Source organism: Gossypium arboreum, chromosome 13 (genome assembly GCF_025698485.1).
Source record: "Gossypium arboreum isolate Shixiya-1 chromosome 13, ASM2569848v2, whole genome shotgun sequence".
In the NCBI taxonomy this organism is placed as follows: Eukaryota; Viridiplantae; Streptophyta; class Magnoliopsida; order Malvales; family Malvaceae; genus Gossypium; species Gossypium arboreum.
In genome coordinates this window covers 125,513,573-125,535,961 of record NC_069082.1, presented here as the reverse complement: position 1 = coordinate 125,535,961, position 22,389 = coordinate 125,513,573, and the positions used below count along the sequence as shown (strand labels likewise).

Sequence of the window (22,389 nt, the reverse complement as noted above, 5' to 3'; positions counted from 1 at the left end):
ATAACACACATTGCCGCTTTTCTTCCTTGCATGTTTTGCTGTTTGTATGTAGGCAAAATTAGGTTTATGTCCTGAATATCTTTTATCTGTACTATATATAGATTTGATTGAATCAGTGTTATAAATCAACTCAATATTAACTCAATTAGAAAAATCAATTAAATAAAACAACTTAATATTAATTTTTATATATAATGGGAAAGGGACGTGGATATGAGGATTTAATTCTCATCTTACTGAAATGTGACATGAATCAATTGAATTAAGCTCGAGTTCTTAATTTCATTTTAATTATGTGAAAAATATTTATAAAACTCTCATAATCTCGAAATATGTAATTGATAGCTTAGATATTGTCATGACTCATGATGATGGTTAACCATACTTTTTCGGTTAAAGATCTTTTATTACATGATCGTCACATTGAATCATAATTACTATGAAATCGAGTAAAAGAAAAACTTAAACAAAAACTAAACTCTCCTTACTACTTATATTTTATCAACAAAATTCAAACACGAAACTATTATTTACATATTACTTTTTCATCTTGGTAGTCAGCACAAAGTTGGGCGCACTTCCCACATCGGATAAAAGGGCAGGCCCCTGCTTTGTTTCAGTTTCACTTGCTGTCCTAATGCTCCAATGGTTGGAACAAAGAGTTATGCCTTAAAAGCGACGTGACTGAATTTTTTTTTCCCCACGACACATGGGGGCGCCATTATTGCTTTGCCCTTGCCATTTCCCTTTCAGTTTGTTCACAGGCGCCAGTTGTATCGAATATTAATTGTTTAGTTACTGGTGTTCGTTCAACCGAGAATGGTAAAAATTTCGATGCCTTTTTAAAAGAAAGATTACGATTTTAAATGTGATATTTAAGTAAAAAAATTACGATTTTAAATGTGATATTTAAGTAAAAAATTTTCGAGTAGATATGTAGTTAGGGGTAAGTAAGATGTAGAAATTTAGGGTTGAGTAAATTGAGAAATTGAAAATTGATCCAAAATGAAGTGTTTGATTGGTTTATAAAGTACAAATTAAAAAATCATGGTTATTTTAGTCTAACGGAAGTCTATTTTTATTTAATTTATAACTAATTTAATTTTTATTATGTACAAATAAATATTTTATATTTAAAATAGTTAAAATGATAATTATCTATACACTGCTAATGGAGTAAAAAACTTAAGTGGGTCAGGATTGATTAAGTTGTTTTTAGAGTATAATAAAATAATAATTAAATAATTAAAAACACTTGGCATTATCTTAAACCCGTTTATGAAGTTTTTACTCCAGCATAATTATCCTAGTTACAATGCCTCGAAAATTATATATAATATTTAAAAAATCTATATAAGAGTTATTGATTATTTTTTATTTACTTGTCAAACGTCTTAAAATAAAACTCATTTTGTCAAAATGAGTTCAAAACCTCAAAACTCAGAATTAATATGAAAAACTCGGATTCGAACTGAATCAAATTATTATAAATGGTTCAAAAAATTCAATTGAATCCTTCATTGAATCCCTTTTGTTGAATGGAGAAATATCAATTTTAATCCCTTTGAATTATCAAATATTCAAGTTAAACTTTTTCAAAACAAAATCTTCACATTTAACTCTTAACTTTTCAACATTTTATTCGGACCACCAACACCGGATTCAATAGCAAGAATACAACAACAAACAAAAAGCCATATTCATGATCTAATTGTTAGTGAATCACCAACGTGAAACTACAACGAATATATGTATGTATATATCGATTCAAATGTGTACAAAAACATGAACCGCTGCCCTCCCTTCATCCTTCCCCCACAAAATCTCACTTGTGGATTTAGTACTTGCATTTTTTGCTTACATAGAATAGTTTGAAAGGGATAAAAAGAAAAAAAAAAATTAAAAGAAAATTTTCCACTATTGCTTTCTTTTAATGACAATAATAATTAACTTGAAAAAGGGTATGATTTTCTTTTGAGGGTGTTGATGTGCCACCACTAGTCTATTTTCATTGCCCCTCTATAAAAAAAACCCAAAAAGAAAATTCAACTTGTATTCACATGGATGGGAAATTTCGTCCACACTCTTTGTTTCTTGGATTTGAGATACTTTATAACACTTTCAAGTGTTTGGGAGTACTATATATATGTATGTGCCTATGTATGCTAAAAGCTAGAATGTATGTATTAAAATGGTTTAAATTGAATTTTCGACTCCTAAGGGGAGCTAAAAATGAAAATTTTCCATTCAATAAAGAGTCTAAAAGGGATTAAATATTTGAAATATTAACATCTGAAAGAGATTAAAGTTGCAATTGTACCATTCAACCAAGGAATGTACAATAAGAATCATCATGATGAGAAATCACTAAAAATCTCCCTGATCACATGAGATCTCTCAACTTTAAAAAATAAATAAAAAATAAAAAATAAAAATAAACAAACATATGATCTTTATTTAATTCTAAAAAGCTACAATGTGAGTATATAGCAGCTTGAAATGGTAAATTGCAGATGCATAAAAGTGTATGAATTATTGTCACCTTTTCCCCATGCTTTCTCAATAATTGAATTCATTCTGAATAATAATAAAAAAATTAAAAGAAAAATAAAAGCTGCACTGCAGCAATTCATGAAAGCTAGATAATATCTAATATTAGCAAAATTATATATATTATATATAAAATAAAAGTCATATACCATTGTTTTTATTTTCTTGTTAATTATTTCCTGCTGTGCTCACCATCACCCTTTGTCTTCCCAATTACACTTACTTCTCTATTTAAATATAAAATAAAATTTAAACATAATTTTTTTCATACTCGAATATGATTCTAACTCGAAAAAAATCCAAATTTATAGATTAACAAGAGTGGCTAAACATTTCAAAATTATGTATGTTTCAAAGCTTTCTTTGAATTAGGTAAAGATTCCTTATCATACTCAATTATGATCATTTTTTTTCAAAATGGTCCCTTATTCAATCTTGATTACACCTTAATTATAGCCCCCCCCCCCCTTTTCTTTTCTTTTTGGGTTTTTCTATATCTTGTTAGATTCTTCTCACCCTTCTCTTTAATTGTAGATCACTGCTTTATTTACTAAATTTCCTTGGCCTAAAAGGATATATATAATAGTGTAAAGAAGAAAAATTGTACTACTACTAATTAACAATAATAAATTGATTTAATCCTTTTAAGTTCTCCTCGAATTTTATTTTGGGCTAATTATTCAATACTTCATTATTTATAATAATTGATACCCATTGATCTACTTCTTAGAATATAATTGGATGAAATCTAAACATGATATGAAAAAGAAAAAGACACAAATGAAAACAAAGGGAAGAAAAAGTAGTTGGGAAGAAGAGGTAGATAAACTTTATGCATGTCCCTTACCTATTCTTTTGTCCACCAATGTTGTTTTTTTGGATGAATATTCAATAAATTTAAAATTGGAATCTTAATCTTTTACTAATCTTTAAATAGGGTATTTAAAAATTTTTAAAGTAAAAAATCCACCACCATTTGAAGGATGTACGAAAAGTTGTATAAATTATAATATCATAGTGATAACATTAAATGTTATTATGTGTTTAAACACGTTTAAACTCGTAATTTTTAAATTTTGTGATAATAATGGTGTTATTAAAATAAAGTCAATATATTATATGAGAATTTTTATTAAGAAATTCGATATGAATTAATGCGATGAACAATTAATGCCTGGCTTATCGTTATTAAAAAAAAAAAAAAGGAAGTAGGGGTCTTAGAGGGATTAATCCTATATAAGATATATGTAGGTTAAATAATCCAAAAGAACAAGAAAAACTCAATTATTACAACACTGGACATTAATTGCTTCCATGCGAAACTCATTGTAGGAGAAGATAAAAAAAGAAGATAAATTATTAAAAATGCGAAAATTATATAAAATATAAACACGATATTTATATCGATCGAAAGAGAGTGAAGCCAAAGGTTGACTATTTTTTTCCCACATGGTAATTAGAGTGAAAGAGCAAAGGACAAACAATAAGAACTATCAACTTTGTTGATTGTCAAAAAAAGAAAAAAAAATCATAATCTTTGAATCAATTAAAATGCTGGAAATAACAAAGATTATTGTTAAAAAAAATTTAAATAAGAAGATGATTTAGTTCAATATGAGATAAATTAAAGTCTAGTTATTGTCTCCATGTTCATGCATGGCAAGAGATGTATAAAATCATCAAGGAAAACATATATATATAATATTCATGAAAAAGATGGAAAACCCACCTTGCAATTCAGCATCAGAAACCTTTATTCTGAGAAAAGCTGCAAGAATTATGAATCATAATTTATATAAGCAAAAAAAAGAAGAGAACTGGTAATAATTTTGAGAGCTTAAAAAAGCTTACCTTGTTCGTCTTCAATGTGTATATATCTAACTTAAACCAGAAAAAAAAGCAAGTCCTGAATTGTTATCATGTTCTCCCACAGCTTTCTTGAGCTTCCATGGTATATACATACACATATATATATACGTATATCTAGCTATTAGCTAATTCTTTTATGATGGAAAACAAAGAAAGTTCAAGAAAGCTGTGGAAAAGCATGATCAGAACTTTAAAAGAAGAAAAAAGAAGGGGAAAAAAATCACTAAATTTGGTCTCACAAAAGCTCTAAAAAAACACAGATAGTGATAGAAGAAGAAGAAGAAGAAGAAGAAGGGTGTTCCAAAAACTTTCAAGGACCACTCTACCATTATATAATATGTATACCAGCTTTATAGAGGGAAAAAATGGGGTTGGTAGGGTTTATTTTCACTCACCAATTACAATTTACTTCAATATATATATATATATATATGAAAATTGGTTGCTTTACTGGTGAGTGAGTGCGCAGTGGGGTATATATATATAATACAGCCAGATAGGTGAAGGAAAGCAAAATTAAACTCAAGCTCAACAATGAATAAAATTTTAGGACAAATTTAAACATGAAAGAGAATTTAAAAGATACCCGGCCCTCATAATTAAAGGGATAAAATTTATGGGTTAATTGCATATACATCCTCAAACTAATTTTTTTCTAGATTTTAGATTGATCTCAAGTCAGTTTAAAGTATTATTATCATATCAATTAGATTATTATGTTGTTAGGTTGGGCATTAAATGCTAACTTAGATATGATGTGAAGTATATGTAATTACGCAACTTTGATTAAACATATATTTTTTCATTTTTGGGCCTGCCAACCCCCTTAAAATCTCTATTGTATGTGGTAAATATGCTTTTATATCATATCCGGATTGGCATTTAACGGCTAAAATAACAATTAGGTTGATAAGAAAACTTGATTGTCACCCAAGTGATACTTTCAAAGCTTGAATAAAATATTTTGAAATTAGGGGTCAATTTAGAACTCAATCATAACTTGAGAACATTTGATGCAATTAATTCTTAAAAAAAAAATCCCATTCGAATCACATGCAACCATGTGAGTTGTGATTTTGATTATAATTATTGGAAATTATAGGTATGGGTTGTTTATGGTCCCCAATCTTTGATGTTTTGTTTTTAAACCCAAACCTATATATAATATAAAGGTGATCATCAATCATGAATATGTAAAATATTTCTTCTTTATTTTTTTTTTTATTTTTTCCAGATAGTTCTAGAAAAATAAATAGATAAATAAAATTGGTTATTACAAATAAGAGCAAAAACAAAGATGAGTTTATACATACACACGCATACCTATTAATGGCCCTACACTTGGCCCATTTGATTCGGCCTGTATCAGGTTTGAAAAACTTTTATTCCAATTTAATTTATTTTATATTTAAATATTAAATATATAATAATGTTTTAAAAATGAACCAAATGAAAGCTTTAGCTTAGATAAGTGGAATAAAAATAAAATAAAAATTAAATTATGAAAGTTGAAAAAAACACTATTAAAAAGAATCAGTTATTGTTGGTTAAATGTATGAGTAGTTTTAAATTGAAATTTATTTTTTACTTTCAATATAGTAAAAATATAAATATTCTTATAATTATATAATTTTACATTTTATTTTTTATAATTTTATTAAATAAATTAATGTGTGTGATTATCTTGTAATATCAAACTCAAAAATTATATCAGCAAATAAAAATAATACAAGTAAATTTATTTATAGAATTTTTAAGAGGTAAATATTATGTGAGTAATCCTAATGCATAATTGAATTGATAATTAAAATATATTTTGATAAAGTATAAATTTTATTTCAAATTATTTTTATTTTGAAATTTTTATTTTCATTTTAAACTATCAATATTATATTGATCAAGTCTTTTAATTACTAAAACTGTTAATTTAACCATAAATGACATGTCAAATCTTATATGACATAATTTAAAATAAAAATTTTAAAGTAAAACTAAAAATAAAGTAAAACCGAAAAGAGAGAGTGAGATAAATTTTTGTAAAAGATTCAAAACTTGAACAAATATTTTAGGTTTTCATTTGATAGTCAAAATAAAAATATAAAAAAATTGAATAATCTGATTGATACAACATCAATAATTTAAAAAAAGTCTAGTGCAATTAACTTTAGAATTACAAGTATATATTAGAAACCAAAGAATATAATGAGAAACCAATACTCAAATATACATATATAAAAGTCAATTGAGTCTTAGTTCAAGTAGCGTGAGCATTGTTACTAATATAAGAAGGTTGTGAGTTTGAGTGTGCTGAAGCGCATTATCTTTATAAGCATTGTGTCAAAACAGAATTTATAATAAGATTATTTAATACATATATAAAACCAAGACCCTAAATTTGAAAACGAAAACGAAAGAAAATTTACCCACCCCAACCATATAAATTCAGTGTGATGTAAGTAATGTGTCAATGTTTGGCATACAATAAAAACTAAAGAGACAGATTATGGCACCAATAAATGTCTTTTATTATTATCATTTGTACATCATCATTGATGTACATAATTTCCAAGCATGGTAAATTTCATTTAACCCACCAAACTCAAGGATCAATGTACTCTTCATCGATTCAAATATATTTTCCTTTTTTCCTTTTTAAGATTTTTTTCTTATTTAAGATTGATTTAATGGAGAAATAATTTCTACACTTTTGAAAATTTTATATTTTATAAAATTAAAATAAATAAATAAACCCTAAACTACAAAAAAAAAAAGGTATTTTGGGTTTTTTTTAAATAGAATGGGGTTTATTTATTTATTTTATTTTGATATGAATTTAATTTTATTCAGTGTCAACGTATATGGGCCACCATTGTACTGGCCCGTCCTGAAACCACCGATTCCTGGGCCTGCTTTTTAATTAGACCTGACAAAGTATTATATTAGTGTCATTTTCGTATTTCTGTAATTTCTCGTCTTATAATCATATTTAAATTATTTTTATATTTATAATTTTTTAGGATAAATTGTAAAACTACACATTAAAATTTGATTAATTATGCAAAATATAATATATTTTCAAGTCTTTCTCAAGTTTTGATTAAAAAGTTGAAACAATTTAATCTTTTTCAATTTCAAAAGTGATTAATCACAATGCTAATATTTATATATTCTACAAATGTGTAATATTTTGCGGGTTAAGTTTATTAAACTAATGACTGAATTGACAAAAAAAAGTATGCAAATGACATGGTATGTATGCCACGTGTCTAAAGATTATTGATTTATACCATCCCGATTTTAACGGATTTATAAAAACAAATTAAAATATGTGATGAAGACTAAATTCGAATATCAATTTTAATCCAAATTCAAAAGAAAAAAAATGCATATTTACCACAGTCAAATACAAATACAATTGTATTTTTATTTTTTTAAAAATAATAAATAAAAACTTAAAAGAATAAACTTAAAATGTTGCACCAATGTTGGGTATTACCATATTTGTAGCAGCAGCAGATGGCCTAGAAGGGAAGGAATCGACCGACCACGTGAATTCACTGAAAAATGTACTGCTTGAATAAATAAATTTTATGAACTTCAATCCATTTCAATCTCTATAATCCGGTTTTTAGATTATTTATTATAATTTAATTCGATATGATTTTAAATTTTGAAATTTATTTTGCATTAAAAAGTAATTAAAGAAATATAATTAAAATGTGATTAAAACGTCTATGTTTACACAATGTTAACAAATTAATAAACGTTAACCTTTTCATATATCTTGAATGATTTGACAAGTAATATAAATTTAAAATTAAAAAATAAAAAATAAAATAAATAATTAAAATAATTTTTTATAAAATTTAAGGACTAAATAAATCATTATATCATATATTTATTCTTATATAACCAAGTCGGTACGTGGTGTCCAGAACATGCACGTGGATCTCAGTTTAGCCGTACTACAATCTTACCAATTTGTTTGAACCAAAATTCGTCCCATTATTTTACTTTAGGGTTAATTGTAAATACAGTAATGAAATTGTAAAGATATATGTATTAATTGGAGCTATAGTTTGGATTTTACATTTTGGGGTTTGCGGTAAATACATATACGTGGGGTTATAAATTAATTTACGTATTTTAAATATGTTTAATGTCGATCAAAATTAATTTGTAATGTTTAAGTTAGTGATTAGCTTGATTGAATGACTTAATTAATACAATGTTAATACTTTAAAACCTACGAACCATTTTAGAATATTAACAATGGAAGATTTGCATGTTCAAATAACTAAAATTATAATTAAATTATTATAGTGCATAAACGTTCCGAAAAAATTGAAATATATCTAGACAAAGCCCACAATAATAGGTATGAGATTTAAAATGAAATCAAATCTAGAAAGAACTCACATAAATTAAACTATTGAGGTTTAAGACTCCAATCTTACAATTAAATCATAATATTACCGGGGTTTAAGGTTTAGTGGTTAATTTCCTTGTTTCGCATCGAATGGTTCAAAGTTCAAATCTTATAGATGTAATCCCCTCTCCCAATTTATAATGTATTCGAAAATCAGATAATTTTGAGATTTTCATGTTTGTTTTACGATTCATAAAAATTAATCCTTTCAAGGTTCGTAGCTACTTCTCCCAATAATGTTGTCTTTAATGTTCGAACTCAATTCCTTCTCTTAGAAATATAATATACCTTACCGTTAGACCCAACAATTGTAGCTTATTGGTCAGATGTTCACCTTCCCCCAAGAATAACTAAAGTTCGAATCATCATTGTACAAAAAAAATAAAAATACAGCCAATAGTTGTTAGTGACTCCATTATTTTATCTAGATATAAATCTCAAAATTTTACAAGAACTTTGATTGTGATTCAAATGTATACATGAAACTTTAATTTTGATTCAATCATAAACATTTAAAGAAAAAATACATCAATTTATGTTTATATTGGGTAAATATAATTATTTATCTATGAAATATCAAAATTTCATATATAAAAGTGCACAAAATTAAAGTTTTTATATAAAATTGCATATTAGAACAAAATTCATGTATACTTTTGAAATTAATCCCTATTATCTATAATAGGAGTAGAGGCGTAGCTAAGGGCTGGCAAGGACCCGACCCTTCTTAAAATAGAAGTTTTTCATTTTAAATGAGTAAAAGTAAAATTACATTTTGACATCTCTTAAAATTAATAAAAATTTAATTTAATCCTTTAAAATAATAAAGATATAGATTATTAAAATGATAAAATAGTATTTTTATTATTGTAAAAGTTATAATTTAATTTTAATTTTTTTAAAAATATGTTTTTTTTTACAAAGTTAGGAGGTTGAATAAAGTAATTATTAAAATTTTTGTGGGGTGGCGTTCTCATTAAAGAAGGAAATACAATTCAGTGGTGGGGTAAGTCAGAAAATGTACCATGGCCATATCAAGTCAAGTCACTATTATCAAAACTGTTTCTTGACTGCATTTTCGGGCCATTAAATGTTGCGAATCCACTGTTGTTATTCTCTATACTTAAGCCACCGTTTTAAATTTAGAGTGGGTTTGGATAAAAAAATATTAGAGTGAGTTTAAATTATTTATTTATAATTAGTGTAAAAATAATAATAGTGGTGAGATTATATATTATAACGATTTTATAGTGTAAGATAATTATATACTATAACGATTCTATAGTGTAAGATAAAAAGTAAACTAAATGTATCGTATCAAACCTAATCGCCTATCCAAATCTACTCTTAATATTTATACTAAAAAGTTAAAAAGAATTATCTTAATTTTCTCATTTAAAATCTTAACCCAATAATAAGCATTCTTAGTATTTTTCGTTAACATTTTGTTAACTTGACATGTTAATTAAACTGTCATCATATGATAATTTATACTATTGATAAAAATAAACATGTTAAATTGATAAATTTTGACAAAAATTATAATCAGCACTTTTAAAGGTATTTAGAGATAATTTTACCGTCTGAACTTAGGTGAGGTGTGATTATTACAATTGAGGTGAGAGCACAAAGGGGCACTATGTATCATGGTGGCTCCTTCACCTTGATAGTTGAACGTTGACAGGTGAGGGTTTCCGTACTTGCTTCTCTTTATTGGCAATGACGGCCTAGTTCAAGTAAAGTTTGCTCACTTCCCAAATTCGGGTTTCAACTTCCAAACCATTTGAGTCTAGTTTTGTTTTTGTATGGTTTGTACTCTATCATTTCAAATTGCCTTGTAGTGATTATGCCTCTCCTTTGTTGTTTGCAATCCTCTTTTTGAATTAAAGTTCATTTGATAAAAAAAAATACATAAAATACATCTTAAATTCTTGATAAATATAGTAACTAATAATATATCTTAACCCCGCTTCTATATTAACGGGAACATATATCGACCAATATTAATGAATTCTTCTTCATCTTCAGTACCAGAAGGATGTGGAATGGTTAACAAATGTTAATAATTCAGATTAAGTAATTTTGTTAAAAGAAACATTTATGAACTTTGAAAAATGTATCTAATCATAAAAAAAATATTTTTAATTCTGATCAAATCTGCTCTTTTTGAGATAATATCTAGAATTACCCATAGCCCTAATTGATAAATAAAAAATAATATACTTCAGTACACTCAAACTCACGTCCTCTTGCATTAGCAACAATACTCATACCAATCAAACTAAACCTCAATTGACAATACCTTTTGTTTTTCAAAATGTTTATATTTTGCTATATTTTTAAAATGTTTATATTAATGGTAAATTACATCTAAAATTACTCTAAAATATGATATTTTGATTATTTTCACTTTAAATAAAATAATTGTTCAAACTAGTCACTCCCATCAAAATCTTCCTTTATACACTAACGAAATGTTGATGTGACATATTACCCAATTAAATGACAACACATGTCCCTTTTACAGTGAAAGCAAGTGGAAATAGAAAATTATACAATCATTCAACTTCCCATTGTTTTTATTATGATTTTTAAATTTATATTTTATTAAAAAAATCAAATCAAATTGATTTAATTGATTAGGAACTTAAATATTACAAATTCTTCTTTGACAACACGAACTAAATTACTTGCAAGTAGATTGGTAGAAAGAAGGGCATTGGAGTTTAAAACTTCGAAGCACCTTTTAATACTTAGGGTCCGTTTGTTTATCTGTAAAAGGTTTTATGGAAAATATTTTCATTGTTTTCTTATGTTTGTTTGGTAGAAAATGAAATCCCAATGTAAATCATTCTCTAAACCATGAGAAAATGAGGGCTTTTTTTAGGAAAATGTCTTACCCTTTTTTTTCGGCAAGACATTTTCCAATCTTTCTCCTCTTCACATTCCAGCAAAGAAAAACCCTTTTCCTCTTCCCCCTTCGTTGCGACCCCGACCAAGTGTTTACCACTAGCCAACACCACTTATCAAAACCAGTTACGGTGCGTTTACTTGCGGTTAGCGTAAAAATAACTGTGACAGTGAGATTAGATACTGTAACGATACTGTAATATAAGATAAAAAGAAAACAAAATACACCACACTAAAAATAAATACCCGTCTAAAAGAGCCTTTCGCCTATTTGCTATTATCGTGCAAATTTACATGCTTTTTATTCTTTGCCTCGGGGTTGATTGGGTAGATGCCTAATCTAATGATTTTGGTGTTTGGCTCTCCCACATACATAGAATTATTAGATCTCTCATTTGTTTTTCTGAGCTTTGATAAAGAGAAAGCTAATAAAAGTTTTTAGCACAGTAAAAGAAGAGGATGCTTTTGAGAGAGAGCATAGGTGATCTTGCGAGGGAAACTCCTTAAAACGCCTCCATGGTCTGCGCATTGTGTGCCCATTGTGTATGTAAGTTGTTTATCTGATGACCTAAATTTGCTCGATGAATGATTTATGTTTATTTGAGCTTAAGTCTATATCAATTGTTTTGAATCGGAATTCGAAAATACAAAATATTAATTTTTTTGTTTAGAAGCACAATACCTTCAACAATCCATATTGAAAAAAAATACAAATTTAAATTTGAGGTTAATCACAAAAAACTGAGTTTGAGGATGGAATTTATTTTTCAATAGATAAAAATTCTATTTGGACAATTATTATCTTGAACTAAAAATACTTTAAAATAAATTTGATGTAGCTTGAGCTTAATTAGTTTCAAGCACGATTTTCATGATAAGTTCACTTCAGTTTAACTCGATTATCACCCTAAACTTGATAGCATGATCATGAACCCAAAATGCAAACTTTAAGTTATATCTTCTATACCATATATAGATACACATGTTCGAATTTAAAAAAAATCATTGGGATCGAAATTAAATTATAAATTTTAAAATGCCAAAAATATAATTTTATTATATATTAATTTATGATTTCATCATTTTTAAAAAGAGCTAAACATTTTTTCTTCTATTTTGGAGATCAAAGTACAAATTTATCATATATAAAATTATAATTTAATAATTTTAAAGGGATTGAAATGCAATTTTCTATTTTTGGGCAAATGCCTACCGGTTTACATTTGCATTGTATATATAAAAAATTGGATTAAACCCATCAGTTGAACAGATATAAAAAATTGAAAATCAATATTTGATACATATAAAAGATGTGAAAGCTAATGAACAGATAGAAAACCAATCAATGTGGTAAAAAGAGAGTATAAAACTAAAAATAAAAAATAAAAAATTCAAATTTTTATTAAAATTATTTTATAAGTCCCCGTATCATTAGGTCGGATTAATTCTTAACTCAAATGACATGAGCATTGTCGCCAATGCAGGAAGACGAGGGCTCGAGTGCATTAAAGTGCATTATCTCCTATTTATGGGTTGGGAAGAAACTATGAATAATTACAGGTACTGTGTTAAAAAGAATAAGTATGATCAAAACCTACAATCATTGATTCAGTTTTTAGAACCAAATGGAATCTGATCTAATTTTTAATTCATTGAATGTATGTGTAACACAAATAAAAGGTTGTGACAAAAAAAAAACACATATAAAGGTTGAACTCCATGGATATAAAGCCTACAAATGTTTTTCACTATCAAATATCCACTTCAAGTATATAATTGGGAAAATAAACTACCATTCATGTATTTTTTTTTTTTTTGTTTATAAAAAAATCGAAGGCATATGTTTAAACTGCAACCTATACCATTCTGCAAAGAGAACAATACAAACTTTAAAATTAAAATAGCTAAAGATTGAAGCACAGATTTCACACAAAGTTATCAGCAAAAACACTTACTAGAAAACATCAGGGTTGAAACGCCCTGGGATGTTACTACTTTGCTGTGCTTGCTTCAAGTGCATTGTCAATGCATAGTTGTTTATCTGTTAGGAGAGGATGATCAAACAATTTTCATCAGATTACCGAAAGATCTAAAGTATTTGTGTCTAATACTTGTGTATATGATGCATATGTGAAGATTGATTATAAGAATATGGGGTTAATCCATTTTTTGGCCTAAACTTAGTAATTGTTCCCACTTTGATCGTTTATGTTTTTTGTTCAGGTTAATCTTTGAGCTAGGTAATTGTTCCCAAATTAGGGTTTGAACTTTTTTTTCCCGAGTTAGTCCTGAATTTGACAATTGTTATCACATTGGAGTCTGAATTATTTTTTAAGGGAAAATCAAGGACTAATTTAGACCAAAAAAAAAAGTTCAAACCCTATTGTGGGAACACCTGCAAATTCAAACCCCAAATAATACATTAACCCTAAGGATATGACCTTCCGAAGACTCAAAATTAAGCATGCTTGTATCTAACACATATCCGTATCCAACACTCCAACTGATAATTGAGTAACATAGTATGCATATATGCTTCCGGTGTATGAAGCCAAACCTCAAGGGTTCTCAACTGCTCCTGATATTGAGATATTACTTGCTTCAGATGCTGTAATTCTTGACTTTGATTTTCATATTCTTTCTGGCGCTCATGTTGAACAGCAACAGCTCGCTTGAGAATAGTATTTTCCTGAATTAGTGTTTCCAGTTGTTCTTTCAGCATCATATTTTCCTACAAACAACAAAAGTAGCAATTTGTGCAATTTAATCCGTATATTACATAACCAATAGCAACTGTAACAGCCATGATAAGCACCAACCTGGTGAACGTTTTGGGCCACCTCTGCTCCAGCACGAGCATGGATGGACTTCTCGAAAACCTCCAGTGCTCTAGAAGCACGAGCTCTGGCATCATCGATGTTGGAAGCATTCAACATTTCTCTAACAAAAAGCTCCACCCAATCTGAACCATCCATTGAGAAGGCTTCTGGAGATGTTTGTTCCTTTGTTGGAACATCTCCATTAGCTGTTATACCTACAAACAGAACAATGTTATTCTCGCCAAGCAACTATCAATGCTCCATTAGTTCCGTAGTTAGTTAAATGAGTTTGTTCCGAACATTAAACATGTTTATGATCGTATAATAAGATATATTGGCAAAAAATTTAAAATTTGCTAAACCTCCTTTGCTTCATAGTCACAAAAAAGGGGTCTAAAGATTGAATCAAAAGGGTTTTCCATTCATACATTGGGTTTGAATTTGAACATTTCCTTCTAACTCGACACCAGTTTTATCAGCAGCAGCTGCATTTCTATCGGCAGATCCTAAACAAAGCTCATTCAAGCTTCTAATGGCTGAATCCAGATCATCTCCACATTCTTCAAGTGCTCTCTCAAGGACCTAAAAATTGATAGATTATTTCATCAAATCATCTGTTTTCAATACAGTTTCTTAAAGTAGTATTTGGGAACTTGGATGTGGATATAGAAAGTAGTGTAAGTAGTATCACACAACAATATAAATATAGTTATTTCTCAAATGCTTATTTAGTAGTGAATTTGAAATCGATATATTTAAAATTTTCAAATATATAATCATTGAATTTCAACTGACTTATACATAATTTATGCATATTTTTGCACAATTTATATATAAATGAAATCCAAATCTTCAAATTCATCTGTTCAAACATAAAATAACTCAGTTTCATTTTCCATTATAGGATTAAATTTTTCATTCATACAAGATTATGATATTTTTTGAAATCATTTACCTAAAATAAATATAACATGAAATTTAATTTTAGAACCTGGAATTGGATCAATTAATTAAGAAAATTCACAAGAAAAATCGCAAATTTTACTAGATTCCGATTCTAGCTCCAAACTCTTTCACCATAAAAAAGTACAATATGTTATTGCTTTCAAAGTTTTATCACAATAAACTAACGAAAAAACAAAACAAAAAGGAAATCTCTAATAAATAAAAATTATAATAATTTTCCATTTCATGATATATGCATTTTAAAGGAAGGCAAAAGTACCTGCTTATCCATGTGAGGAAAAATAGAAATCAATTGATCGATCAAAAACGACGGAGGCGACGGCGGCGAAGAAGAAGGAGAGAAAGAAGAAGTAAACCGAGAAGAGCAACGGATTCTCTTAGAAGCAGGAGGTGTCGAACTCAATTCCTCAAAGAAAGATCTCTTCCCTGAAACTATTGCAGACATGTTTCAGCCAAATTGCCTGCTCTTTTGGCCCTTCTTTTTAATTTTTGTTCTCCCCTCTCCAATCCCCTCCTACCTTTTAAATTTATATACAAATTCAAATCTAAAAAAAAAAAACTAAAAAGAACTCCGATTCAATCGATCGATCTCGAATCTTAAAAAGAAAAGGAATGAAAATAATTTTAGAAGATTAAGATTTCTTTTTGTTTCTCCCTATTGATCGAAATTGGATAGAAAGGAGTTGATGGTGGTGGTGGTGGTGTTCTTGAAGCATTTCAGGAAATTGAACAATTTGATTTTCTTGGCTAGAGCAGGCAAAAATGGCGAGAAAATAAAATTAAATTAGAAAAAGAAAAGGGGGGTGGAGGGTTAACGCCGATGATTGGACATTGGAGAATCCACCACTTAGAATTTTACGCACGTCCGTTGTTACGAATTGAAATTTGACACGTGTTTTACATCCACTTCGCTATTCGAGGACTTCGATGGATGTACCAAATTTTAGATTCCCGTGAATCGGTTAGATCATATTCATTCTTCCTTTGTTCCATCCGATGAATAAATTATTAAAAAATATATAAAAAAAATTGTTTCACTTATTTTGTTTCGATTTAAATTTTTATTCAATCAATTTTATCAATCGATTTAATCTTATGGTGCCCAATCCTTGAAAAATTGCTATGTTGTCACACGTCGTGCTACTCTGTGCACTGTATGAGTGAGTGGATGGTGTCTCTGCTCATGAGTGAGATGTGTGGTTGCGTGTATCGCCTTGATGTCTGTGAGGATGGGCTAAAGTTTCCAATGGATCTAAACTTGGCCATCAAAGATTGGCTGCCATTTCTGGGTGTGGTGTAGAATGCAAGTGTGATGTATTCATAACCGATGTAGTTTTTGTAAGATCGAGTGGGCTAAAAGCAATTTCTTTTGGAGATTTATGTATTCTTCAATTGTGATCACTGCATCGTACGTTGATGTGTCACAGTTGTACATTAGGGATATTATGATTGTGAACAGTGTATTTATTAGGGTAGAGAAGGGTCGAGCATTAGATCAGAGGGTGTTGTGGCTTCTGAGTAATAGTGATACTGAAATTTCGATGCTAGTTTCCGGATTGGAACCAGAAAAGAGATTGCATTCATGTGTTTCCATATCTGCCAAATTGTGAGGATCCAGTCATGAATTGCTAGTTTGTGTTCTGGCACTGCGTTGGGGTACTCTTGTATCCAGGTGGTTATCCATGCATGGATGTCTATTAAAGCTTGCATGTCCACCCGTATGACCCATGGAATGGCTAACCAGATTGCCATGGAGAATGAATAGGTTCTAAATAGGTAGTCTTTGTCTTCCAGTGTCTCGTTGCAAATATGATTATTATGATAATGAAATTAAAAGATAAAATAAGTGTTTATATGATATTATCTAAGTTTGTTGTTCTGAGTAATAAAAAGTTTAATTTTTTAAAATAAAGTTTCGAATTAAAGTCTTCTTAGTGTAAAATAAAAAACAAACACTACAAAAATTTTAGCCCATTAAACCTAACTCGATTTCAATTTTAATTGTAACTAACCAAATATCTTATTAAAGCAACGGAAGAGAAGATTGAGTATGAAAGGAGGAGGATAGAAAGTCAATTTTATTTATTTAAAGGACTTTGGAAAATTGATGTGCCAATTATTTCAATACTTTACTTTTTATATTACTTAAAAAAACCCAACACTTTTCCTTTTCACGTCCAACCCCCCAACTCTTTTTTATATATATAATAACTCAAAATTTTCATCTTTAGACAACTTCCCTTCACATGACAATTTTTTATGATTATACAATAGAAAGTAATTAAAATATTTATGTAGATTTTTTAATGGTTTTTTATTCAAATAATATAAAAATAATAATTAATTATGAAAAACAGATTAATTATGAAAATAGGTATTTGTTATAGTGTTCTGACAATGCTGCCTGACAAATTGGCAGCAGTAGAATAAAATGTGATGACCTAAAATATTAAGGGACTTGATATGTAAATTTTTCGTTTTGATTGACAGTTGAAAAAAAAGGTTTTAAGGTGCTACCTAACAGTGTCGTGACACCAAACTTTAAATGGGTAAATTGCTTCATTTCCTGTTTTTATATTATTTTTATATTATTTTAATAAAAATTCTACAAAAACTTTAATTTCGTCTTTTGCACCATAAAATCCAATAATTTATTTTTTGTGTGTTTTATATTAATGTAAATGGATAAATATTAGAACTATACATAAACTTTGATTTGGTGTAATTATATACATGAAATTTTGATTATAATTCAAATGTATACATGAAACATTAATTTTGATTCGTTATACGCATTTAAAAATTAATATATTAATTTATTTTATATTCAATAAATATATTATTTGTATATGTAATATAAAAACATAAAATGGTATTATATCTCTCTTTTAATTTTATATATTTTAATTATTTTTCAAACTTTTATAAACTTAACATAATGTTTTAACTATTTTTATAATTTTATTTAGATGATGTTAAAATTTAAAGGGCATCTAACTTTTCATCACTTGACTCTTAAATAAGGGCAAAATTCTTCATTAGTAAGACTTGAATTCGAAACTTTGCTTAAGGGGTATTGAGTTTCTTACTACTCGACCCACAAATGTTGATAATAAATAAATTATTGGTCAAATTATGCTATTAATCAAAGTACTATGAGTAGGTTGCGAATTAAGTTCATATACCTTGATTTGATCATTTTAGTCTTTCTACTTTTCAAAATTTGAAATTTCTGATAATAGTTTGTTAAATTATGTTATTTCTGAAATCTTATGCAACAAATATATTACCAGATTGTATATCATATTAGCTTTCTACTTCCATGTAATACTTAAAGAAAATCATTTTATTTTAGTTAACGAATTTAACGATTATTGTTTTGATTTATGAGCCAAAATTAAAATTTCAAAATTCGAAAAGTGAAAGAATTAAAAATGATAAAAATTGGAGAATAAGGACTCAATTTACAACTTATGAATGGTATGTGATTAATCAAAATGTGACCTAATAGATTTAAGGGTAAATTCCACAAAATGTCACTAAACTATTAGTAAGTTTGTGTTTTGGTCACTCTTCAAAAAGTTACAAGATGGTTATTGACCTATTTGAAAGTTTTCACTTAAGTCACTAAACTATTCTAATGTCTTTATTTTAAGTTGTTGTAGCGAACTCCAAGTGACGATTCGATGATTAGTATGGTAGATCAGTACCCATCGATGAGTAGAAAAACATACATTAGATCCAAGTTAGTTTGAGAATCAGTGTCGAAGATAAAATAAAAAAGAAAGTTGTTTGGATTTTGGTTAATAGATTCACGACGTTAAAAATTATTTTTGAAAAAAAATTTGAACTATAGATGAGAAAGGAAATGAGAGCTTCCAGTCTGTGTAGCCGGTGCGAATAGGGACGGCTATATAACAACGATCTTAATAGGTTAATGACTTAAATAAAAACTGACATTTAGTTTCAAATTTAACAATAATTAAATAAATAATTATAAAATTATAAAACAAGACCAGTTTTTTTTTCAATTTTTAACTTTTTACCGGTTTCGAATAATTAACTTAAAATATCAATTCAATTCTTATGTTTAGACCGATATATCAATTCGAGTCCAACCGAACCGATTCAACAAACCCAACTGGTTGGATTGCAAAGTGAGAAGTGAAAAAGAAGGGAAAAAGTACAAATCACATCATAAATCAACCTCCTCATGTAACACAGCACTCTCTCACTGTTAAAACCTCGTACATCTACCCCTCCCCTTGTTCTCTATCTCTTCATACAACTCTACTTTTTTTTCTTCGTGTTTCTCCATTAAAGAAGTACAGAAAAAGATGCAAAAGCCAGGTCCTAGACCTTACGAGTGTGTAAGAAGAGCTTGGCATAGCGAAACACATCAACTCATAAGAGGTTCCATGGTTCAGCAGATTTTAAGGTTTCTGGTCTTTTTCTTCTTTCATTTTCATCAATTTCCTTACATTTTCTGCACCTTTTCTTGTTTATCTATTTTGGGTTTTTAATTCCTTTGCACACCATGTGTTTGATTTTAGGCTTGCTATTCAAACCCATAGCTCAGCTACTAAAAAGAACAAGGAATGGCGAGATAAAATACTTATTGTCATCGTTAAAGCTGAGGAGATTATGTATTCCAAAGCCAATTCTGAGGTTATTTTCTGCTCTTAATTTTGAATTTACTTTTCTGGATTTAAAAAAAAATAAAATTATCGCTTTTTAGAATGAATATATGAACCCTGAAACGTTATGGGACCGAGTTAATGATGCCATCGACACGATTATCCGTAGAGATAAGAGTACTAAAACAGGAGAGCTTTTGCCATCTTGTGTTGAAGGTACATTGTTTTTTTTTTCTTCTCATTTATACACTCTAGCTTAAAAGCTTTATGAAAATTTCAATTCGAGAGTAGTTTCAAGAACAATTTGGACGGAGAGATTGTAATGTGTGTATATATGTTGTTTTAGCTGTACTTAATCTGGGGTGCTATCTAGTGAGATATTCGAGGAGCCAACAACATTGTAATCCTAGGACTTACCTTACGCCGAGAGCTCCCGAACATGTTTCTTTGGCTCCTAGGATTTTCGATGAAGGTAGTGAGGAATGTTGTCCTCGGTTTCCGCCAGTTCAATCTGTAAGAATAGCCACTGATGTGAATTCCAACATTTCAGTTTCACAAACTAACCATAGTTGGAGTCATTTTCTCTCTGAAATTGTCCATATGACTGTGACCGGTCGACGAGGATAGAAACTAAGACCTCCGATTGGTCAAGTTATCCCCTTTATCATGGAATTCACCATCAAAACACTTAGCCCCTGACGGGTTCTCCAGTTCGTGAAAATATAATGTCTGATACCATATTTGTTGGGAGCCCTATTGGTACATCACTCGCTGAGCTAGGGGTAAATGGTTCCTCACAGAATCTCTTTTCCTCTTCGGATATTAGTGGTAAGGGAGACAAACTGCAAGATATCAAGCGCACTAATGAGAAATCATTTCTGGAAGAGTGTGATTTGTCCTTACGGTTGGGTCTATTTTCTGACCCTTGTGTACAAGTAGAAAAGGATTCAATATTTGAAACCGGAGATGTTGGTCAAAGTAGCCCTTGTGATAGGGGCAAAGTTAATGAGGTTTTCTAACAAAAGAGTAAAGAGTCCTGTTTTTCCCTCGAGGGGACTGTTAATGGCCATTTTGAACCAATTTCTTGAAAGTTGTTTATAGAAAGTGAAAGCAACAATTTAGGGGCAACAGTGGGAAAGAGGAAGGCAATATTTCGAAGTGATTCGGAAGATAAATTTTTTTTCTACCAACCAGGGCCTTCGTCTAATAATTGAAGAAATGAGCAGGTATGTAGACAAATAGGTTCGTGTTGTAGTTCGCCCGTCAACTTGATTTAATTTTCATGACACATCTCATTACTTAAATGTTTTAATAAATAATAGTTAACATGAATGTTTGTTTTTTTAGCCAAAGGAGGTCACTTTTTATTTCTTGGCATTAGGTTCCATTACATTTTGTCAATTCTGTGATGCAGATAAGTTTTGCTAAATCACTTGTAGATCGGGATGGCAAGAGGCATCTGTGTGTTGTAAGAAACGGATGTAATTTGTAGCAAGGAGACCGGATACAGGTGCAGGATATATGAAACAGATGGGAGCTAATGGTCTCCTGTGTAGCTTTGTGGTTTCATACACGTCCGAGATTAGATGACTTGGCATAACATGGTTTCTCGGGAACGACCTTGTTAGCACTTATAAGTTTTCAGGTGGTACTGACACACGCAAGAAGAATCAATCTATGATGGAGTGGCTTGCAAGAAGAATGGCTCAGTTATTATCCCAAGGATGACGAAGAGTCCCTTAAGCCCTGAAGATGGATACTTGTTTCGAGGATTTACTTAATTTTGGGTCCTGATTTTCAGGACAAGAGAAATGTTAACTAAGCACCATTCATCCATGTTCATCGAACTCTTGGAATCTGAGGCTGTAATTGGTGGTAGTTGACATTACTTTCTCAGCTAAGGTACGTCACAACTCCTTTTTCCATTTTTTAACTTGTAAACTTAAAATTTTTTGGTGATTCATCTCAAACCTGGGCAGAGTCTGAGTCTGAATCCAATTCTTCCCATGATATCTGTGGTGGGGTGACTCCACCAAGCATTAAACTTCTTGTTGGTAAGCCATCTCGTTCCTTAGTGTGAATCCCAGTTTTCACTTCACCTTATTACACTGTCACCACCGCCTCTTAGTTTCGAACAAACATTGACTGTTATAATTGTATGGCACTTAGATTAAGCATTGTATTTTTTTTAGTTAAATAACCTTAACAT

At 29.1% G+C, this 22,389-nt stretch overlaps 2 protein-coding genes and 1 long non-coding RNA gene across 4 annotated transcripts; 1 reads left to right on the top strand and 2 right to left on the bottom strand.

The window, feature by feature from the left end:
• Positions 1–524: 524 nt before the first annotated feature.
• LOC108461886 (uncharacterized) lies at positions 525–4,923 on the bottom strand. The gene is made up of 2 exons (XR_001867887.2): positions 4,402–4,923; positions 525–4,318 (listed from the first exon to the last, which is right to left on the bottom strand). It is a non-coding gene; the product is annotated as an uncharacterized LOC108461886 (long non-coding RNA).
• An 8,447-nt stretch (positions 4,924–13,370) lies between these two features.
• Positions 13,371–16,566, bottom strand: LOC108461615 (uncharacterized). 2 transcript variants are annotated; one of them, XM_017761511.2, is made up of 6 exons: positions 15,803–16,563; positions 15,006–15,159; positions 14,578–14,792; positions 14,316–14,489; positions 13,714–13,799; positions 13,371–13,624 (listed from the first exon to the last, which is right to left on the bottom strand). In XM_017761511.2, coding segments are annotated over exons 1-6 (816 nt in total). In that variant the 5' UTR covers positions 15,989–16,563; the 3' UTR covers positions 13,371–13,623. The 2 variants fall into 2 exon arrangements, with proteins under 2 accessions (XP_017617000.1, XP_017616999.1); XM_017761510.2 differs by having other exon boundaries at positions 13,371–13,799; positions 15,803–16,566.
• Positions 16,567–19,696: 3,130 nt separating this feature from the next.
• LOC108461543 (uncharacterized) lies at positions 19,697–22,380 on the top strand. Its single transcript, XM_017761411.2, has 6 exons — positions 19,697–19,981; positions 20,097–20,211; positions 20,282–20,396; positions 20,527–21,406; positions 21,595–22,082; positions 22,160–22,380. Exons 1-4 carry the CDS (start codon positions 19,881–19,883, stop codon positions 20,805–20,807), a joined length of 612 nt encoding a protein of 203 aa, XP_017616900.1. The 5' UTR covers positions 19,697–19,880; the 3' UTR covers positions 20,808–21,406; positions 21,595–22,082; positions 22,160–22,380.
• Positions 22,381–22,389: the final 9 nt, after the last annotated feature.